We start from the raw sequence: 20,438 nt of genomic DNA on the forward strand, positions 1-20,438 counted from the left end.
GGTCGGCGGGTGCTGGTGGGCGACCCTGACAGGGAATCGCACGGTACCTGCGCAAAACCAGCCCTGCATCTGCAGCTCGCTGCTCGTCCCGAGTTTGAAAGGCCGACTAGCAAGAGCTCACACTGCAAGAGGTGCTTAGAGGAACCATCCAACATAACAAGGATGTGTGGTTGACTGTGGGTCAAGAGGCAGCAATTTCTGTGACGGGTGAGAATCCAGCCGCTTTTCCTTTAGGGAGGAGGTCTGGCTAGAGGCTGCCCACAGTTTCGCCGTTGTCGTCTTACGAGTACGTCACTCTGGGAACGTGGGTTCACCCATGCCGTTCGTACTGCGTGAAGACGGGTGGATTTCCACAGAAGCGCTGAAGTCCCTTGGCTGGGGGCTGTCTCCCCTTTCCGGTGGTCCTTACCGCGGCCTTACGGTTCATTTGCCGGCTGCACTTATTTTGTCTCTTTGAACAATTTTTAATCCATTCAAAATCCTGCTTTGTCTGTGGAGCCTGGTGGTTGTCAGAGTACTGATGGACTTCTGGGTGTGGGTATTGCTGTTGAATTCAGTCTAACCCTTTCTTGCTTTTAAATACTGCGGCGCAGGCTGTATGCCCAGCTGGCCACGCGTGATAGGTTTCACGAGTCCAGATCAGACAAATCAAGCTCGCTGGGGTGTGATTTATAGAAGCGTTTTGCACCAGTACCTTGGAATGTAATTTCTTTGGCCGTTACAACCGCAGTGTAGATGCAGTTACAGCAGCATGAAAGTGCTGCAGCCGACACTGACGTTTTCAGCACTTTTTTTACATTTGTGTCCTTCCGGCGAGGTTACAGGTTTCCAAAATTCCCTGTGTTTCGGTGACAAGAGCATATACGAACTTGCTCCTCATGGGAGTCCTGCAGTGGAGCGCTCCAAAGCAATCCATGGAGAACAGGGTAAAAAACGGTGTTGCGGAGAAATCTTGAGGAAGACTCGAATCTTTAGGTCAATGCCAGGATCCTTTTCGTCTCTAGGAAAGTCGCTCCTGGGAAGCTTGTTGTTTCTTGGCACAAGCGAAATTGTGAACATTTTTTCTGACACAGACTTTTTGTGGGAGCAGCGCTATAGCAATTAATGGGGAGGAAATACGAGGTGAATAATTGAACTTTGGAATAATTGCTTCACAAGACGGGCAGTCTGAGTTATGGGCTTGTGCCTTGTAAAACCGTCCTGCTGACAGTCTGTTCTCAGCTGGCTCTAAAAGGGATTGCATTTTTAAAAACCATGGGCTAAAATCATTGTGCCAGGTCCCACAGTCTGGACAACTTCAGAATGACCTTGTTCCCTGAGGGGAAAGGGGAAGTTCTGTTTAGCCTGACTGAAAAAAAAAAAACAACCTCCAAATCCTGCTCAAATATACCAGCCTTTGAGCAGTGGTATTTATTTTTTACCAGTTACCCGTAATATAATATTTATTTTGTTTTTAGGGAGATGAGTAACTTCATTGATGATCTGCAGATGTTTTAGCCTCCTAATTTATACTCTGGTGGCAGGACATTTCTCACCTTCCCAGGCACAAGGAAGGTCCTCAAGAAGAACAATTTTTGACCCATCTGCATAATTCTGTTTTTTTAACTTCACTTCCCTAAATACTCTTTTTTAGTACAAAAGTGACCACATAATTCTAATTTATCTCTAAAAAGTAGGGCAGCAGTATTAGTTGCTTCTAAAAAAAAATTCTTCAAAACAAAAACCGCCGTGAAATATTTCAGTTGTTCAGTGCGCAGTGGAACTGCGGCGTTACCTCTGGGTTTCTGTCTTGCGGCTGGGCACTCTGATGGGACGTAAGCTGCTCTTGTGCTGGGAGTCTTCTCCGAGCTCCCGCATGTGATGAAGGGTATGCGCCCGTTCCTTCCTCATGAGCAACAGTAAGACTGTTACTTCTCATCAACTGCTTATTTTCACAAAACTTCTGGATACTTCATTTATTTGAGGTCTTTATGGTTTTGCAAGTGTTGCTCCAACGTGGTAAACGGGGGCCAAAATTTATTGAGGCGTTAGAATTGTTAGGGGGAGTGACTTATCGAATCTGTATTTTCTTTGGAAATGGGACTAAAACCGCTTGAATCAAAGTTTTGCCTTAAAATGATGTGTCGCCGTCTCATTGGAGACCTCTGCAGACCTAATCTGGTGCGAAGACATGGACTGGTTTATGCGGACTCCCTGTTTGCTCTGTCCTCTGTGTTCTCTGCAGTCCTTGAGGAGTAGACTTTTGAGGTCTCGTGAGGTTGTCTTACGGATGGGTGTTTTAGTGGAGTAAGTCTTTCCAGGTCGTGTAAATGCTACATGCTTTCGTGGAGCTGGTGAATATTTTTATTGAACGCGTCGACTTGCAGAAATCAAGTATATTTGGAGGTATCGTTGCCCTGTAAGGTGTACTAGAGCCTTTATGTGCCTGGCAATGCTGTTGACTTGAAAACTTTCAGATTAAAATTTCCAAAGCATTTTGGGGATTTGAAAACACTTTGCCCGTTAATCTAAAGATCGATTTAGAATCAAGAGTACTATTCACATCTTGAAAGCTAAACGTGTGCCTGCAAGCGTGCAGGAATGGAGCCTTGTCGTTGGTGTCATTGTCTAAATATTCTGCCTGCCCAGCCTAAAGCTGCAGAATGTAAAAATGGCTTTAAGTCAAGTCCTCAAGTATTTTCCGAGGACGAACCTATGCTGAAGTTAACGGCACATTTCCTTGAGCGAGAGCTACTGGCAGCAGAATCTTTTGCAAAACGAACAGAACTATGCTCGCTCGCTCTCCCCACTAAAATATTCGGCCCATGTGTTTAAGCTGATTGAAGCGAGACAAACGGTTGATGAACTAAATAGGAACAGAGTCTGGAATTCAGCCGCAGTTAGAGCAGCCCGATGGTGTGGCAGAGGGGGCCACGTGGGCTGGATGGTGGTGGGTTCATCTGTTGTTAAAGCAAACTCGTACCTGTTTTTAAATCCCTCAGTGAACTTGGACACACAGTTCTACCTTGTTTTCGGGAATAACCTCATTTCCCTCATTATGTTTATCAAATGAGCAAAATTAAACGTTCAGAGAAGTTATCTGCAGGGTTTGAACTTGAGGTCTTTTTTTTTTTTTCCCCAATCACCTTTTCTATTGGCCCTGATCCAAGGGCCGCTGAACTTGAGAGGAGTCTTGACACGTGCTTCAGAAAGTTCTGTGTGAGGGGTTATGTGACGCTGGATAGTGTAGTCTGCATTTCTCACGGCATGGAAATGATTTGCGACCTGAATCCTCTTCTGAGAAGACTGTAGGGCTATAAGCACTTGAAATAACAAACACGTGGCCTCGGAAGTCCCCTTTTTAATTTTTCCTTTTTTTTTTTTCTCTCAGGTGAATGAGATTTACCACGATGAGTCCCTGGGTGTTCACATAAACGTTGTGCTGGTCCGAATGATCATGTTGGGGTATGCGAAGGTAAGCAAGCCTCCGAACCACTTCTCCGCCTTCATCTTCTTTGTAATTATAGCCCACGTGAATCACCTGAAGGGTTGAGGAAACACAAGTCTGCTGAAGAGCGAGTTCCAGAGAACCGCTTTCCCTGCTTGGCATGTGCCAAATGTGCTTGTCCCCTCATCCCTGGGGCTGACCACGGGTGTTGCTTTTGTGACAAAGGGGCAGGACTGGCTCAGCCTGCTCAGGCTTGCAGCCTGAATTCTTGCCCTTGTTGAGTCCTCCGAGAATTCAATCGGTTTAAGTAGAAGCAGTTGTCTTGGTTGACCAACACAGCTTGCTGGTGCACCCCCGCCAAGCAGTCTGCTAGTGTAACTATCTGCTTTTCTCATTTTGTGTACACCCCTGTTACTGGGTCACGGCCCCCTCCTCCGCTTTGTACCCTGGACAGTTGATTTTGACGGTGAAGTACACTCAGAGAGTTCTGAAACAAATGCTTGTTAAATTGTTCAGGGTAAGAGGGAAGCAGTAATGCTGTTCAGGGGTTGGTAAAGATCATATCTGTTCCATTTAACTCAGACGTTGTGTTTGGGCAAGTCAAAAGGCCAGTTTGACGTTTGTCTTGTAATTAACTTTACTGAGCTTGTAGGCCCACACTGTAGCAGAAGTCTCACAGAACCAGATGTGTAATCTGTGTTCGCCAGTGCACATTTACCGGCACTGCAGTGTTTTTGCACCAGTTGAGGCATTGTCCTGTGTGTTTATATTATCCACTTCCTCCGCACAGGCTGTGTGTGTCACTACATGCTCGTTCATCTCAACTGAGTCATGTTGTTGTCTGGCAGCCCAGAATGTAAGCAAGCTCCAAGAAAAGAAGTAAAAATGTCCTTACTCAATCCTGACATCAAGTTGCATGTTCCTCCTGCACATTACAGGCTGTACACAGGAGGGCAGTTATTTTCATCGATGATGCGAACGCACATTAAACTGTCTTCAAAAAAGAAAACCCTAAAGACGTACTATTACGCCTGCATGGTTGCTGTTACGAGACACGTTTTCCTTTCTCCTAGGAAAGAAGGCTGTCATGACTTGGACTGATAGGGTGTTAGGAATAGAGAAGTGGGGACCTGGTTGGTGCTCCAAGAAAACCAAAACTTGTCTGAATTTCCTACCTTGAGGAGCTCCTGGGTCTAATGTGTTGTTCTTTCAGTCCATTAGCTTGATTGAAAGGGGGAATCCCTCGAGAAGCTTGGAGAACGTTTGCCGCTGGGCGTATCAGCAGCAGAAGTCAGACCCCAATCACTCTGAGCACCACGATCATGCCATCTTCTTAACCAGGCAAGATTTTGGGCCTGCTGGTATGCAAGGTAATGCAGCTCATCTGGAGCAAAACTGTCTGGATTTGGTGTTTCTTGGTTAGCGTCCGCCAGAAAAGAGGAAAATTTGAAAATTGCATTGTTACGTGAAACTGAGACAATAAGCAACGTTGGCCTTTATTCAGCAAATACTTACAGGAGTGTTCGGTTTTAAAGATGTATTGAAACCTGGTCCTGTCGGGGAACGCATGTACACTCGTCATAACTTCTAGTTCCCTGTTCTGGCTTTGGAGAAGGCCCACATGGGCAGCCTGAGCATGTACTCATTTCTCTGTCACGGAGAGAAGGTACTTCCTCCCGTTCATTTGGCATACTTTCTACAAGGCCAGTAGACCCCGCCATGGTGCTCCTTGCCATTTATATCTAGCTGTAGCAGATTAAGTTTCTTACTTAAGAGATGTAAGCAAATAGCTCTTTCCTTTCTTCAAACACCAGGTGTTTGCGTGCGTGTGCGTGCAGGGATCACTAGGGACGGTCAATGCGCTTTGCATTCAACGTCGCTTTTGTCTTACTGCATCGTTCGCTGTAGATCTCTTTTTATAGGTAGCGTACCAGCTACTTTCATACCTGCACTAGTGCACTAGTCTTCACGGCTCAAGGAACTCACGGGAATGGGAAGGGAATTCACGAAGTGTGATTTATGTCTGTGCAGATAAAGCAGAGTCTGGGTGAGACCGTGTTTTTGGCTGTCCAGATGGAGATGTCTTAGAGATTGGCGTTCAGCACCTCCATGCTCCCTTCACCTTGCAGGGGAAGAGAAGGGTCTGAGCTCTCCTGCAGGTCTGGGCTGGCATGCCCGGAGTGAAGCTGGTTAGGATGAGATGTTAGGCAGACTTCCCCGTCGTCAGAGAGACTTTAGCTTTTACTGAGGAAAAGGCGTGCAATAGGCACCAGGCAGTACGTAGGTGAAGGTACTTACATGAACACATGCAAAAAATCCCAGCCTGTAGCTCTACCTTTTCATGCAAGAGGAATCTTGTGCATTTTTGGTGATAAAAATGTAAGTGGCTAAAGTAATACAGATGTCTATGGAATCAATACCAGTACCTCAGAGCCATTTACTCTGACAGCAATTGCAAAGACAGAGAAAAAACTGACAATGCAAAGAAAATAATCCTAGGTTCTCTTCAGGTAGTAAGCTTACTGGGGGTCTCATTTAAAATAAATGTAATGGGTAAAAGAATCAGACATGACTTCTCTCAATAGGATATGCTCCTGTTACTGGCATGTGTCACCCGGTCCGAAGCTGTACTCTCAACCATGAGGATGGGTTTTCATCAGCTTTTGTTGTTGCCCATGAAACCGGTCACGTGTAAGTCTAACTTTTACAATTAGATTACCAACAAAATACGGTGCTGCATCTCCCGCTTGCTTCGAGTGCTTTGATTTTAATGGCTTTATGAAAGCTATCCTAATTTTATTTCCATCCCCTTGGAGTGCATCAGTGGTTTAAGCAATGAAGAGAAAAGTGGGGGAAGAAAGGAAGGGGAAGGGAGAGGGGGTACTTGTTTTCTCTAGGGTGAGGAAGAGGTCAGTAAGAAACCTGGAAGGCCAGGCAGTGGAGACAGTAGCTTGTCAAGCATCCTTCACTTCATCTTCTCATTGACTAGAGTGCTGACTTGTTAGATTTGGCACCTCTTCAAAAGTGATAAAACGTGAGGTTGGGAGTAACCAATTAAGTAAAGCTCTCTGTTCGCTGTCTGGATGAATTGATGTCAAGCACTGAGGATCTGATTTTTGTCTTCCTTCAGTAGCGCAGGCTACTTGTTCAGCTCACCGGGAGGAACTTAGCCCGGCTGGAGATGACCAGGTCACTTGCATATTAAGCTGTAGCAGGTGCACGCTCGGAGATGTAACGTGCTAACCACGTTAGCTCTTGGGAGGTGCAGCACGATAACTCTCTTAGCCTTGTGTTTGAAAAATAAGTGCTTTTGGTAAATGACTATACAAACATGAACAGTTCAAAGTCTGAATGAAGTGCTCCCTCGTGAGCAGAATTGTTGTTTGCCTTTATCCAAAGCATAAGAAGTCGTCATCATCTAATTAGTTCATTCCTGGTGTTAACAAATAAAACAAAGTATAAATGAAAGAGCACTCTGAGAGTCCTTATGTTTTGGCGTCAAGGAAGTCTGAAATGCAAGGCCATTTGTAGAATGCAAAGACCAGTTTCATTTTGCATGATTACACGTGCGTGAGAAACTGTTTTCTTTACGGTTGTTTTACCAGGAAACCGCCTGGGCTCTGATGCCGATTCTTTGTTACAGGCTGGGAATGGAGCACGACGGGCAAGGGAACAGATGCGGGGATGAGACAGCAATGGGGAGTGTTATGGCTCCCTTGGTGCAGGCTGCCTTTCATCGATACCACTGGTCCAGGTGCAGCGGCCAGGAGCTCAAGAGATACATACAGTAAGGACGCGTCGGCTCTCGGCAGTAGTTGTGTGACTGAAGGAAACCGAAGTCCTGGCAGTTCCTGGGATGTGGGGCCGGTGTCCTGCCCTCCGCTAGGCAGCGGAGAGGAGAGGCAGCCCCAGCGCGCCGGCGCGGGCACAAGTGTCGTAAACGGGAGCCTTGACTGTGGAAGCCCTTTTTTATAAACAGCGCGGTACCGGGGCCTCAGAGGCCCTGAGGAATGGGGTCCTCTGCTTCCAAAGAGGGGCTCAGCCTCCAGAGGGGCTCCAGGAGGCTGCTCCGGGCTTCAGCGCCGCAGCAGCGAGACACCGCTCTCTCCGTGTCCGGTCTCCTCCGGTGGAACGGTTTTCTGATCACTTCTTTGCCATGCTCTTCCCCTCCGCCCCCTCCAAACCCCTATTAGAAAAGCTGTAAACCAGGAGCGCTGCTTCCTCGCTGAGGGCTGTACTCGACGCCCGTCGCCTCCTCGCCGCAGGAGTGTCTCTGGCAGGCTGTGTGTCAGGTAGCTGGCCTTTTCCCTAGGTTTGTGCTTTCCCTAGGAGCTACGCTGTGAAACGGGCAGGGTGAAGCCCTCCACTCAGACAAGGAACTAGCAAAAGCAGTGGAAGAGAGAAGGCGGCATGCGTGCGCGTGTCTGAACTAGGGAGAAAAGGACCTCTACCCTCCTGGCTCTAGTCTACCTCCACGCATGTACCTCTTCGTCCAGTTGTTACTCGGGCTTCCATTGCAAATAGCTGGTTTTGCCAGTCAAAACTGAGTAAAAACATCATGAGTTGACCCACGTCTCCTACAGTAGAAACCCTATTCGTACCATAAAGCAAAAAACAGTAATTGATGGAGACCTTAGAGCTCAAAGTGAAGTATTGGAGTGGAGGAGGAGGAGCCTACCAGTATCGCTATTTTAAGACACCAGAGTTAAACAGGAATGAGGGAAGAAGCAAGCCTTATTCTTGCCCCTTGCATGGGCAGGGCTTCATCCCTGTGAATACAGTAGATATCAGGCAAGAAGGCCTGTTCTTAGACTGCTGTCTAAGCTAGACTACAAAGCTCCGTAGAGTCAGTGGAAAGACTCCCTGTGAGTACAGCGGGCTTTGTGTTAGACCTTGTATTAGGAGTCGTACTCCAGGTCGAAGCGCACTGAGCGTGGAGCAGTGTTTGTTTTCTAGCTCTGGTGACAGGAACGTGCAGATTTCACATGTATCACTAGGGCAGGGAGGGGCTGGAGATGCCTCTCCACAGGCTCCAGTAGATGCCGGGATTTTGCTGTAGGATCTTCCCTACATGCTCAGTCATGTTGCACCAGGCAATGTTTCTACGGAAGGGAGTGCTCTGCTTTGGGGAACAAAAACTATGTAAACAGGACAGAAAACAGCTTGGAGAAAAGGAGTATTGCCTTACTAAGAGTAAATACTTGGATCTCGCTGATCAAAAAAAAAAAAAATCACTATGCCTTCTCATGATTTTTTTTTTCTGCGTGTCTTTCCACAGCTCTTACGACTGTCTTCTTGATGACCCTTTCGAACATGATTGGCCCAAGCTTCCTGAGCTGCCAGGCATCAATTACTCCATGGACGAACAGTGCCGCTTTGATTTTGGCGTTGGCTATAAAATGTGCACAGCGGTATGTCCAAGGCGGTCGTCACAAAGATAAACATTCATTCAGCAAGTTGGTGTCTGGCCTTATTAAAGAGCTGCAATGCACGCATTTTCTGATCATTGAAGAGCAGCCAAACAGGTCTATAAAGAGGAGGGAGATATTTATGGGTGAAGCCCAGTCATCTGAGTCATTTGGACTACTGGTCATGTGGATGGCAGCACGGTCCGGTCCACATGACGCAGACTTGTGGTGGTGATCCCAAGGAAGAAAGGAAAAAAACCTAATTTTCCTCCCACTTTTGGTGTCTCCTCCTTTCCTCTTCTCACCAGCTCAGGACTAGGGGATGCAGGGAATAAGCACTGCCCTTCTCTTGCTGAAGATGCTTTTGCCTTTTCCGTCTAAAGATACTTGTACTTCTTGGTAGCCGTGTGTGTGTGAGATGAATTGACTGGATGGGTTGAATCCTTATCTGAAAAGTATTAGTAATCTAATGTTGAGTTTCATCTCATAAATGTTCTGCATTTCAGTTCCGAACCTTTGACCCGTGCAAGCAGTTGTGGTGCAGCCATCCAGATAACCCGTATTTCTGCAAGACTAAGAAAGGACCTCCACTCGATGGGACAGAATGTGCCCCTGGAAAAGTGAGTATTGTGTTTTTGCTGTGTATGTACAGAAAATAAAAACAACGGTTGCATTCATTTGGGTTGAAGGGCACAGAGGAGAACGGGGAATTGCCCGGTGTCCCCTGGGTGGAGCCAGAGGGAGGGAAAAGAGAGAGCTGTGCTTTTCCACAGTGATATTCTGTGAACCGTACAAGGTTTGTCGTAGTAAATTTTGGACACAGAAACCCCAGTTGAGGTGGCCTTTTTGTTACATTTTTTGGATTCTTGTCTCATCCGCACAGTGTCCATAAAGTGTCTTTAGGAATCCATGGTAGCAGATAAAGCCGTTACTGTTAGGACCGCTTCTTAGTGCTTGTGGTCCAGACATCCTGTGGCTAAATGTTTGTGTAAGCTTAGGATTAGCTCTTTATTTTTCCCTTTTAATATCCCCATTAGTGGGTGTCCTGCTACTAATTATTTTTTGATTATAAAATTATACTCAAATAAATGTTTGTTTAGCAAATTCCATGTATTTTGAGATACAGGAGAGCCACTTATACCATCTGAGTATGCCCTAGCCAGCAACAAAACAGCATCCTGCCCAGTGACTAGCCCTCTGTTCCAGCCTATTTGCATAAGTGTGATATTTGGCCAGTATGAGGGAAAAAAACCCAAAAATCCACCCTAATCCTCGGCAAAAAGTTTATGCTGCTAATATTCAGAACGTTGAAATTCCTTCGAAAAGGTGGTAGCGACTAAGACTCAAATGAAACGGAGACTTAAATTAAGCGAAGAGGAGGGTGGAACGTGTTGAGCTTCACACGTCTGCCCATGGAAGGGTCCAGGGTTGGCGGCGCTGCCTGCGCATTCACGGAGCAGACCGCCTTCAGGGAGGGCATCGGGTGCTCCCGGGACCAGAGGACGTAGACCCTCACCCCTTTGTCCCAGGAAAGGCTTCGCTTGCTGCCCGTTCTCCGAGATGTCCCTTCTCAGCCCTTGAGCTCACCTCTGTGTGCTTTTAATTTTTCTGCGATTATACGTTTGGGTCGGGTTTTGCTTCTGTCCTCATCTGTTCGCCTTGCCTGGTTTCTCTCAGTGGTGCTATAAAGGTCACTGCATGTGGAAGAACGCTAACCAGCTGAAGCAGGATGGCAACTGGGGACCCTGGACAAAATTTGGCTCCTGCTCACGGACCTGTGGAACCGGAGTGCGCTTTCGAACACGCCAGTGCAACAATCCAATGTAGGTCTTCTGGCTAGGTGGTAGTTCCAGTCAACTGGGAGGCGTTACAGGTGTCAGTTTAAATGGCGTTTATGTTTTGGATGGAGTCAGACAAAACTCAACGTTCTGTTCAAGCCACTTGAAATAGGGATTTTTGCAGGGCGCCAGGATCATTTGTGGAGAATCCGAGAGATTTCCAGAGGAAAGCCTGCAGAAGATCGTCCCAGGGATTTAGCTGATGTGTGTGAGAGTGATGAGGACATGGTGTGCGAGCTCAGCAAGCCGCAGGATAAACTCCGATAACCTCTAATTGTAAATGGATTGTTGGCGGCAGATGTGTGCACATGTGTTACTTCTGGGTTTCAGCCCGTGCCTCGGGGATGCCCGGGCTAGCACGCAGGTTATACTGCACGCCTGTATCTGCGCGGTGTAACTGCTCTGTTCCCTTTCTGTCACTTCACGCGCCTTTTTTGCAAAATCGTCTCTGCAAATAGCAATTTCGCCTAAGGCAGAAGAAAAATCCCCAAATGGAATGTCCAGAGGGCTTTAGAATCTCTTGGATGTTTTCTCTTCACAGGCCCGTTAATGGAGGTGAAGACTGTGCTGGTGTCAATTTTGAGTTTCAGCTTTGCAACACAGAGGAGTGTCCGAAGCACTTTGAGGACTTCAGAGCGCAGCAGTGCCAGCAACGCAATTCCCACTTTGAGTATCAGAACAGCAAGCACCACTGGCTGCCGTATGAACATCCTGACTGTAAGTTCCGCTCTTGGCCGTTGTTACGAGTCAGTCCTGGAACCTCCCAGAGCCTGGCGGGGGGGAGTCTTGTTCGTCAGCCGTGCAGAGACCAGAAATAATGGGTGTGTGAGCGAGCGGAGGTGAGACTAAAAAAGCAGGAAAAAAGGATGGCCCCAGAAGGGACGAAAAGGTGCTGTGCGAGACAGTGGTCATTTCGCCAGCCCTCGGCCAGCTGGCTTCCCCTGACTGCCATCCTCCTCCTCGTGAGGACGCGGAGTAGCAGGAGGCTTGAGGCTCTCAGCTCCTGCCGGAGGAGTTGGTGGGTGCTCGTGGCTTGTAATGCACTGCGCCGTCGAGCTCCGGCTCTATTCTGGTGGGGCAAAGCGTGGAACGCTGCTGGCTGGGTCGTGAAAAGCTCTTCCTGCCCTCTCTCCCATACCGCTGTTCCTCTGCCTGAGGGCAAAGAGCCGGCGTTCGATCGCGGCTGCTGAAAGTATTCGCGGTGTTTTTCTAAAGGCACTGCCTGAGAAGTCCTCCTTAGTATTTTCCCACTCTTACAGATCCGTCCGCCTCGGCCTGGTTCTGTCAGTCTTGGCTATTGACGTCAATCTAACCCAGTAATTACCTTCAGTGACAGGGGCAGCCTCAAGCACGGAGACAGACCCCCAGTTCACCGAGAGGTGTTGCGGAGGTGCTGGCGTTCTCTCCTCGGCTGTCTCCTGAGACAGCCTTTACACGGACGGCTCAGGGGTTTGGTTCAGACATAAGCCGGGAAATACGTGTCCAGCTGGTATTCTCAAAAAAGGGTCAAGGGAGTTAGAGGTGCAAATCCTCTGTGCTTTAGCACCGTCTTCTCGCAGACTCATTTTTCTGTACCCCTGTGGTGTTGTAAGCTCAGCCCTGTTTCCAGTGGGATCGGGGTGACAGCTGCTTTCAGAACAGCGGAGAACCCAGTCCTAGGAGCCTCCTTAGCAGGGAACCCATTTCTGTGAGCGTATCTCAGAGGGATAGGCCCATAATTCCCAGAAAAGCACATTATTTGCTTTTTTCCCCCACCGCTGTTTAAGGTCCTTTCTCTCTGTCGTATTCTCTTCACCCCTCTAGTGGGATATTTTTCCGAAGCGCATCTGGATTGCTCTTAATTTATGCCGTTCTTCTCTTCCCTCACTACACAGCTAATAAGAGATGTCACCTGTACTGCCAATCCAAAGAAACGGGGGACGTTGCTTACATGAAACAGCTGGCACACGACGGGACTCGCTGTTCCTATAAAGACCCCTACAGCATTTGTGTTCGTGGCGAGTGCGTGGTGAGTGACAGCTTCCCGAGGTCGTCGCTGCGTTTGAGCTGCGCTGCGTTACTGACCAGCTCTGGTCAGAATCAATCCGAACAACTCGGTCAAGAGGGCAGAGCGAGGCTTTCCGGGTGTCTCTAAACGAAATAATGCGCAGCATCATATTCCTCAAAATTCCTTGAGATTTAAATTAAATCAGGGCAACGGCACAGACCTGTTCCGTGGAAACACTCCGCTTCTCTTCAACTGATCCTTTGATTCGCCTTCTTTGCACTTAGTTTTAAATCTGAAAAGTGTTTTCTGTCTTCCCCATCTTGCTTTAGTCTTGAAGTAGAGTGAATATAAAGCAAGAATCGCTTCCGATTTTTCACATGAAAACCATTATCCAGCAGCAGATTTGCAAGTAATTTGTGTTGAAATAAAACAGATTAGTGTTGGGTGGTAACTTCCTCTACACATTAATTTTGTGATGGCTTTTCCCACCGTAAACTGACAACCAGTGACAAAACCTTCTCTCTTTTTTTTTTTTTTCTTTTTTTTTTTTTCCTCTTCCTTCTGCAGAAAGTGGGTTGTGACAAGGAAATTGGCTCCAATAAGGTTGAAGATAAGTGTGGCGTCTGCGGCGGGGATAACTCCCATTGCCGAACTGTGAAGGGAACCTTTACCCGCACTCCCAAAAAACTTGGTAGGAGTAGCATTTTCATGCAGCTGGATATAGTTCCTGGTGTCTCTGGTGTTTCTGTCACGCTTACTGCTTTTGCAGACCGGTCAGAAGTGCAGCCTGCTTTAAGGTAGCAAAACACAAGTTGTGTAAGCCCACGTGCAAAAATAGTTTAGTCCCTGGTAAAGGAATGACACCTTTAAAACCACGTACAATTTCTGTCCTTTGAAGGACCTGCTAGAAGAAAGCTTGATCGGTCAAGTATGTTGAGAAGTAGTCGCCACGCGGAGCGTCTTTAGTTCTTCTTTGTAAACGCTGACGCCCAGACAACGGTCGTGATAAGCGGGGATACGCTGCGTTTTGCTGAACAGAAACGAGCTGTTCTTCTCCCAGCGCAACGCCGAAGAAATCGAGCTACTTAGCCTGACAGTAAGGGTAGCGTGCCTCTATCTGTAGGAGGGCCAAAGGAAACAGGTTTTTATTCCCATTCAAGAGTAAGCTTTTCCCAAGTTTTTCCTCTCAGACCTAAACTCGAGAGTTTTAAATGCAGTCTCATTTCTCTACATGTGAAATGAGCATGCGGGTCGTCATGTCAAACAGGGTTTTTGTGAAGCTTTCTCACAAATTACAGTCCTCCAGTCAAATAAACAGATTAAAAATAAATTCGGCCGAATTCTGAACCAAATCTAAGAACGTTGTGGCAGGAATCCTCATTTCTCATGCCCTTTAAGTTGTGCGAGGGAGATCGAGTGGGACATGTGGTAGCATTCTGCTAGCTCAGAACTAAGAACGACCTGGTTAAAATTTTCCGACTGCACTCTGGGGTATTTTGCAACACGTTTCGTATCGATAATAGTTCCAGATCTCCTTGGACTCCTTCAGAAATTTCTGTTTCGTCAGGTATTTGTTAAGCCAGGGCATTGCTACCTTGTACGTTTTGCTGTGCCTCTGGCATTTTAAGGCTTTCCTGTATTGCCTTTTTCTTCTTTTTTCCCCAGTCTGGGGAAGCTACTCAGGGCAATGTGTATGACCGGGAGCGGTTATTTCAGGAACATGCGTCTGACAGAACTAAGTGTTTTAAGACAGAGCAGAGAAGGGCTAAGGGACAGATAATGTGAATATCTGCATTAACAAGTTTAGAGGGTGGTAATTGCTGCCGTGAAGCAAGCTTTACTGCAGCGTTAATATTGAAATTTGGACACGGAGCAGACAAGCTAAACTTGGACAAAAATAAGTTAATGTGCGACTGTAAACAAAACACATAAAATATTCCGCTGAAAATACTTACTAATTCTTACAAACCAGCTGGAAAAGTTTCATGATTGTAATTATCAAGTTACAGTAGAGAGCCTTTCGGAAAGGGGTGGTTCCCTGGAGGCTGATGGATTGGCCACAGAATAACGCAAGAATCGTTCAAACTTTGGGAGTAACGGACTTAGGACTATAACTCGAACCTCATTTATAAGCCTGTGTGTTTCTGGAGCTGGCAGCCACTGCGCTTTTCTTTTTTAAAAAAAAAAAAAGTAATCAGCAGAAGTAAGTGCTTGGCCTTCTAAGAGCATTTCTGACTTTTTCGCTAAGAAAATGATTGGAATTTGGGGGGCAGAGAGGATATTCGTGTCACAGCTTTGGATGCAGTCCAGTGAGAGCTTTCTCTAACGAGTCTGGTTTCTGTTGGCTGTAACAATGGTTTGCAGCTCCTCGCTCGCAGGCCACGTCCTGCCTGCGCCTGTGGTTTGGCTTACTCCCTGGGAGACGACCAGGGCAAACGAGAGGCCGAAATACGCTACTGACCCCACCGCGTTCTGGCTCAGCGTTTCTGCCCGTGGGCCACGGAGAACCACGGCACGGTCTGGCGGGGTGACGGCCTGCGAGTGGACGTCGGCACCGTATTTTCGGCGTCTGGGAAGCACGGCGATTCGCAGCGACAGGCAGGGCTAGGAGGTAGCTCAGGGAGGACCGCTGTTCATCAGCCAGGTGGTGGCAAATGTTTATGAAAGTGATAGAAGTGTTGATGAAATGTTTATTGTTTTACAGTAACTTTGGCCATCTAGTCATTAAAAAGACTAATTGACCTCTTCCAACAGGAAAACATTTAAGCAAGAGGTGCCAAAAAGAGTTCAAGTTTCTGGAAAATGAAATCTGCAAGTATCCAACTTAAAATCACCTACCTGAATTTTCACTGGTGTGACTTTCATTGACTATTAGAATTTGCTAGATGTGTCTCATTGTGCGTTAAACGCATTTGAACACATAACATAACTTATACTTTACACTTGTAAAGACCATCTGGCTGACAAACGTAGTCAATGAAATAATAAGTCTTGGCTCCCATAGCACTAATTACAGACGTTCTATTTAAGGGAAGACGAGAGGAGCATTTACGTTGCCCAAAGGAGCTCGCAATATTTCCCTTTCTGAAACAAAGGAGTCTAAAAATACGCTGGGTAAGTGTCAAACGCTTGCAGAAGGAGAGGCATCCGCGGCAACTCGAGAGTTCTTGCTGCAATTCTCGTCTCCGTCCAGACATCGATAGATCTAACGCTAAATCAGGCAAAAGCTTTATGTTTCGTATGCTCGAAAGGCGATCAGTGAGAAGATTGGCAAATGCTGTTTGCGCGGTCAAAGACCGTGAATTTACATACTCGTAGCTCTTCTTTTTCTTCACTTAGATTTTCCAAGGAACTGTAGTACGTCAGGCGCGTGACCAGCTACCGATGCATTCGTCAGTCCCAGAATCCCCAGGATGAAACGCTACATCTTGTCTTTGCAATGCAGGAGTAATAAAACTTTTGTCACATCTGCACTGCTTCCTTAGCAGGGCAGGATTAGTCGGGAAGATTGCGTAGCAGAGTACAAAACAGAGAGAAACTTACTCAACTCTTAAAAAAGGGATCTCCAGAGATTTGTCACAATTAAATCTGCAGTTGTTAAAGAGAAAATAGTACAAATATGACAATACCGTGCACGCAGAGGGCTTACGATGCTCTTGTTTAAAACTCGATATAGCAATACCTGTTGACAGGTCCCTAAGAGGGGTGTTAGTCTTCCTAATGACAGTGCTTCCTTCACGTCACGCTAATTACCTGTGGCTTGGACAGATAAATAATTGAAATTTCAAATAAGAAAAACTTTCCTAGGAACAGCTTTTTACTTTTAGCTGTAGAGAGTTGAATTCGGCCCCATCACTTCAGCAGTAGCAATTTAGATGATGCGCTTGACATTCAGAGTTGTAAATCGTTTGGGTTAACTTCCGTACAGACAAGCCTTTTCTGATGTGTAGCGACAATACGCTCCGTACTGCGCCCACCTGTCTCCGGTCTTCGAGGTCGCAGAAGTAAGCAGACACACTTAAGGCATTAACATCTAACAAGGCAGCAAGTAAACTCAAATCTAACAGCCTGGCTGATGAGCGATCTGGACAAAAAAATTCAGGAAGACTTGTGTTTCTCCCCTGGTACGCTGAGGAGCATAGGAAACATATTTTTGCCTGAGTTATTAATTGATACGGTCTATAGCAGTGCAGCTGGCCAAGCGACAAATAGGTTTGTAACTGGTTTCTCTCCCTGAAAGAGAATAAACCCTAGGAGGTCCTGTCAAGTACGTTACAAAACTATTTGTTCGGTTTCTTTCTGACGCTGCTTCGCAGTTGATGACGGATGCCCTCTTCTGCAAGTAGCAGCTGGATCAGGTAGTGCGCTCCTAACCACGGCTGTTACTTTTTCTTTCCACCTCTGCTTTCTCCGTTGACTACTACACATGCCAAAGGGTACCTTAAGATGTTTGATATCCCTCCTGGTGCTCGACATGTGTTTATCCAAGAAGACGAGGCTTCTCCTCACTTTCTTGGTAAGTGTTTCTCTCCTCAGGTTTGGCTTTGAGGCATGACGAGAAGCACGGGGCAGTCATGCAGAAGAACCTGAGAAATGCGATAACCAAATTCAAATGTTGGGGGTAAAGACGTGCGTTCAAAATTGCATGTTAAGGGCCGAGTCCTACGGCATAAGCTCAGCAAACAAGCATTTACTTCTCATTTGAATTCTTCAAAATACTAAACTGATCCCAATTTGCATGTTTACTAATAAAAGATTGTCATCGCTCACATTTAAATGGGCACTGCCAGGGTAGAAACCGTGTTGCTTTATTACGTGAATCAAATTCAGTATTTTTAATTGTTCTTGTTTGCTGCAGACTGTAAGCAACAGCTATTTTAATGGAAAGAAGATTGGGGAATTTGTGATATATTTGCAGTCCGTTTCATCTCAGGTTTTTCTCACGCAGGACAGTTTATGCCGTCATCAATCAATTTGTATCTTACTGCTTACCATTTTCTAACACTTAAGGGATTTTTAGCTCACAGGAGAGGGGCGAGATCTTCCATGGATTTGAACGGCCTTTAAATCAGCTCCTCATGTGCTAGGGCAGTGCCTGAGCTGTAAACCCTTCAGACAGAGTTGGATTAGTGACTGAAAAGGAGTAGGAATAGGAAAGGGGAAGGGGGGTGGAAAAAAAAAGCTGCAATTGTTTCAACTGAGACAATGTCAAAGGGGGAAACTTGGCTTTTGAGGTCCAAGAGCTTCATTTCGGACCAAGCGTAGCCTGGTAGTAACTCTCAAAGAAGCTTAGCTTTGCTTTGGCAGCAAGCGGCTTCATGAAGCTACTCGGTGGGTACTGCCGAGCTCCCGCATTTGGATTGCTGTAATCGCAGGAACTTGCAGGATTTCCGCACACCTTTTTTTTTTTTCCTCACTTTTTATGGTGCGTTGGAAAAAGTTGCAGAAAAGAAGAAATGAGAGTCCATCTTTCAGATTTCTAATGTATCGGCTTCTAACTGGAGCATCATAGTAATCGTCTCCAGAGTAGGTGACTTCTGAGGTGTGGTGCAGGAGCCCAAAACCAAATGGTTTCCCAGGGGTTCAAATGCCTCAGCAACTTGCTTACTGATTTTTAGCGTCCAGTGCACGCGTATGTCCACAAAAGAAACTAGAACGTGATGAAACAGTGGGTCATTTTCCTACAAGAAACGCACTTGAAGTCTGCTGAGGTGCCTGTTACGCTAACAGGCTTTCCCGGTAACCCTGATTTTGGTCTTAGGCCGATAAGGAAGAGGGGTGATTCTGAAGATGAGACCCGAGTCCCGCGCCATTAATTATTAACCCATGCTTCTTGGGAGCTGAGCTAGCGCGGGAAGCGTGCACATGGCATAGCCGGCGGGGCTTCGGTCTGTCTCTCGTCCCGTATCTGTGTCTAATCCGCGTGGGTGAGGAGGTACGGAATCGCAGCCGATACGCCAACGCATCTACCGACAAACCGCGACTTGGAGGCTGCGTGAGGTGGCCTTGGAGGGCCGCTCCCCGAGCCAGCGCATCCACAGCGCGTCGGGTGTTTGCAAAAGGCCTTCGGTAGTATCTCCTGTCAGGTGTCACGTAAGCCGCCGTGATCGGTGTTGGTATGATGGGAGGCACGACTGCCGCTGTTTTCAATCCTTCTAGCGATCAAGAACCAGGCTACCGGACACTATATTCTCAACGGGAAAGGGGAGGAGGCCAGATCCCGCTCTTTCATCGACCTGGGCGTGGAGTGGGAGTACAACATAGAAGACGACATAGAAACGCTGCACACCGACGGGCCCTTGCACGACGCGGTGGTTGTGCTGGTAGGTTACGCGTCGAGCAGTGGGAACGCGGTGGGTTTGTCCTTTATAAAAAGCGCACGGCCAGCGTGGGGCTTGTGCCGAGATAAAACACTGCTGTGTAATGCCTCTCGGAAAGGCACGGCCGCGTGAGACGGCCGGTAGCCCGAAGCCCTTTAGCCGGTAGCCCCTCGGTAGCTGTCGTCCAGTAAACTGCTGCCCGCTCATGCTGTGGTCGTACGTCCGTCAGAAGCCCAGTGTCGCGTTGTCGGACGTCAGTGGGACGCTTTCAGTAGACCAGAAAAGGGCACCGCATGGCAAACCGCGGCCGAGAGCGGCCCTGCTCTTTAGCCGAGCAAAAGTGTGGCCACACCACCCTTTCATCCTGGGTGACGGTGTCCTACTTGGCCACCTTAGAATGCTAGCCTAGCAATGGATCTCATTTTAAATGGCTCCCTGTTGATCTTACCGGCGTTAGTTCTCACTGTGAAGACAAAACCCAAGTATTTTTTTTCCCCCCGGTGAGTTAACTAGCAGTTTCCATGTTTGCCCGAAGAGCCAGGCCTCGGTTTCTTTACTTTGCAAAGGAATAAATAATAGCTCTGGTTTTGTACCACTGTTTACGTTTGATTACATAGATCATCCCTCGGGAGAATGACACAAGATCTAGCCTGACTTACAAATACATCATTCACGAGGATTCGGTACCGACTATCAACAGCAACAACGTCCTGCAGGAAGACATAGATACTTTTGAGTGGGCGTTGAAGAGTTGGTCGCAGTGCTCCAAACCCTGTGGTGGAGGTAAGCAGCTGATGTAGCACCTTCCAGTGATGAATGCCAAGTTACCCAAAGTGGAGAAGTAGGAGGTGGGGGGAAGTAAAAGCTTGAGAAATCTTGGCCTTCCTTTTTTAAAAGCAGCTTGTGATTTTGGATGCCCAAGCTTAAAATATCTTAAGTGCCCAATTATTCAGAAGCGTCACGCTTCCAGCCTGGGAAGAAAAAGTCCTTTTTAGGCGTTTAAACTGAGTACCTAAAGCCACTTGGGAAGTGCAGACTCAAGGCGTTTCTGCTGCTGAGCGTTCGCTTTACTTACGGTACGTACGTTCCTCTCGCGCAAAGAATGGGGCGTGCAAATGTCAAAATAACTTTAACTCTTACATACAGCGGTCGAGCGGGTGATGCGTTCTGGTAGCAGAAACGCTGTAATGAGACTTGGGTTCATTTCCAGCTTAGCCAGGGACCTGCTGCTTGATGCGAAGGCGGTGATTTCTCCCCTCTCTATGCCATGATGTGTGCGTAACGCAGAGGTTAGACTGGGGGCTGTAACTATCCCTTTCTGGCCTTAAAAGCCTATCACAGTGTCACGTTACAAACAGCACCCACGGAACGCTGTGCCCCACAGTTGAACAAGATGTGAGCATGTTTAAAAACTTCTTAAATGTCTGTCACGTAAACCCATTTAACAGGCCATAAAAC

General features: G+C 47.1%; 1 protein-coding gene across 1 annotated transcript in view; it reads left to right on the forward strand.

Moving 5' to 3' along the window:
• ADAMTS3 (ADAM metallopeptidase with thrombospondin type 1 motif 3) overlaps positions 1-20,438 on the forward strand; it is a gene marked incomplete at its 5' end in the record, with an annotated part of 126,031 nt that overhangs the window by 98,515 nt on the left and 7,078 nt on the right. Inside the window, 13 exons of the mRNA XM_081999422.1 lie at positions 3,371-3,454; positions 4,641-4,797; positions 6,013-6,118; positions 7,071-7,214; positions 8,706-8,838; positions 9,342-9,455; positions 10,513-10,658; positions 11,215-11,390; positions 12,548-12,681; positions 13,228-13,351; positions 17,096-17,176; positions 18,820-18,983; positions 19,598-19,763. Of these exons, the coding sequence (XP_081855548.1) occupies positions 3,371-3,454; positions 4,641-4,797; positions 6,013-6,118; positions 7,071-7,214; positions 8,706-8,838; positions 9,342-9,455; positions 10,513-10,658; positions 11,215-11,390; positions 12,548-12,681; positions 13,228-13,351; positions 17,096-17,176; positions 18,820-18,983; positions 19,598-19,763 (1,729 nt within the window). The remainder of the gene's footprint in view (positions 1-3,370; positions 3,455-4,640; positions 4,798-6,012; positions 6,119-7,070; positions 7,215-8,705; positions 8,839-9,341; positions 9,456-10,512; positions 10,659-11,214; positions 11,391-12,547; positions 12,682-13,227; positions 13,352-17,095; positions 17,177-18,819; positions 18,984-19,597; positions 19,764-20,438) is intronic.

Source organism: Phaethon aethereus (genome assembly GCF_964289735.1).
Source record: "Phaethon aethereus genome assembly, chromosome: 4".
NCBI classification, from domain to species: Eukaryota; Metazoa; Chordata; class Aves; order Phaethontiformes; family Phaethontidae; genus Phaethon; species Phaethon aethereus.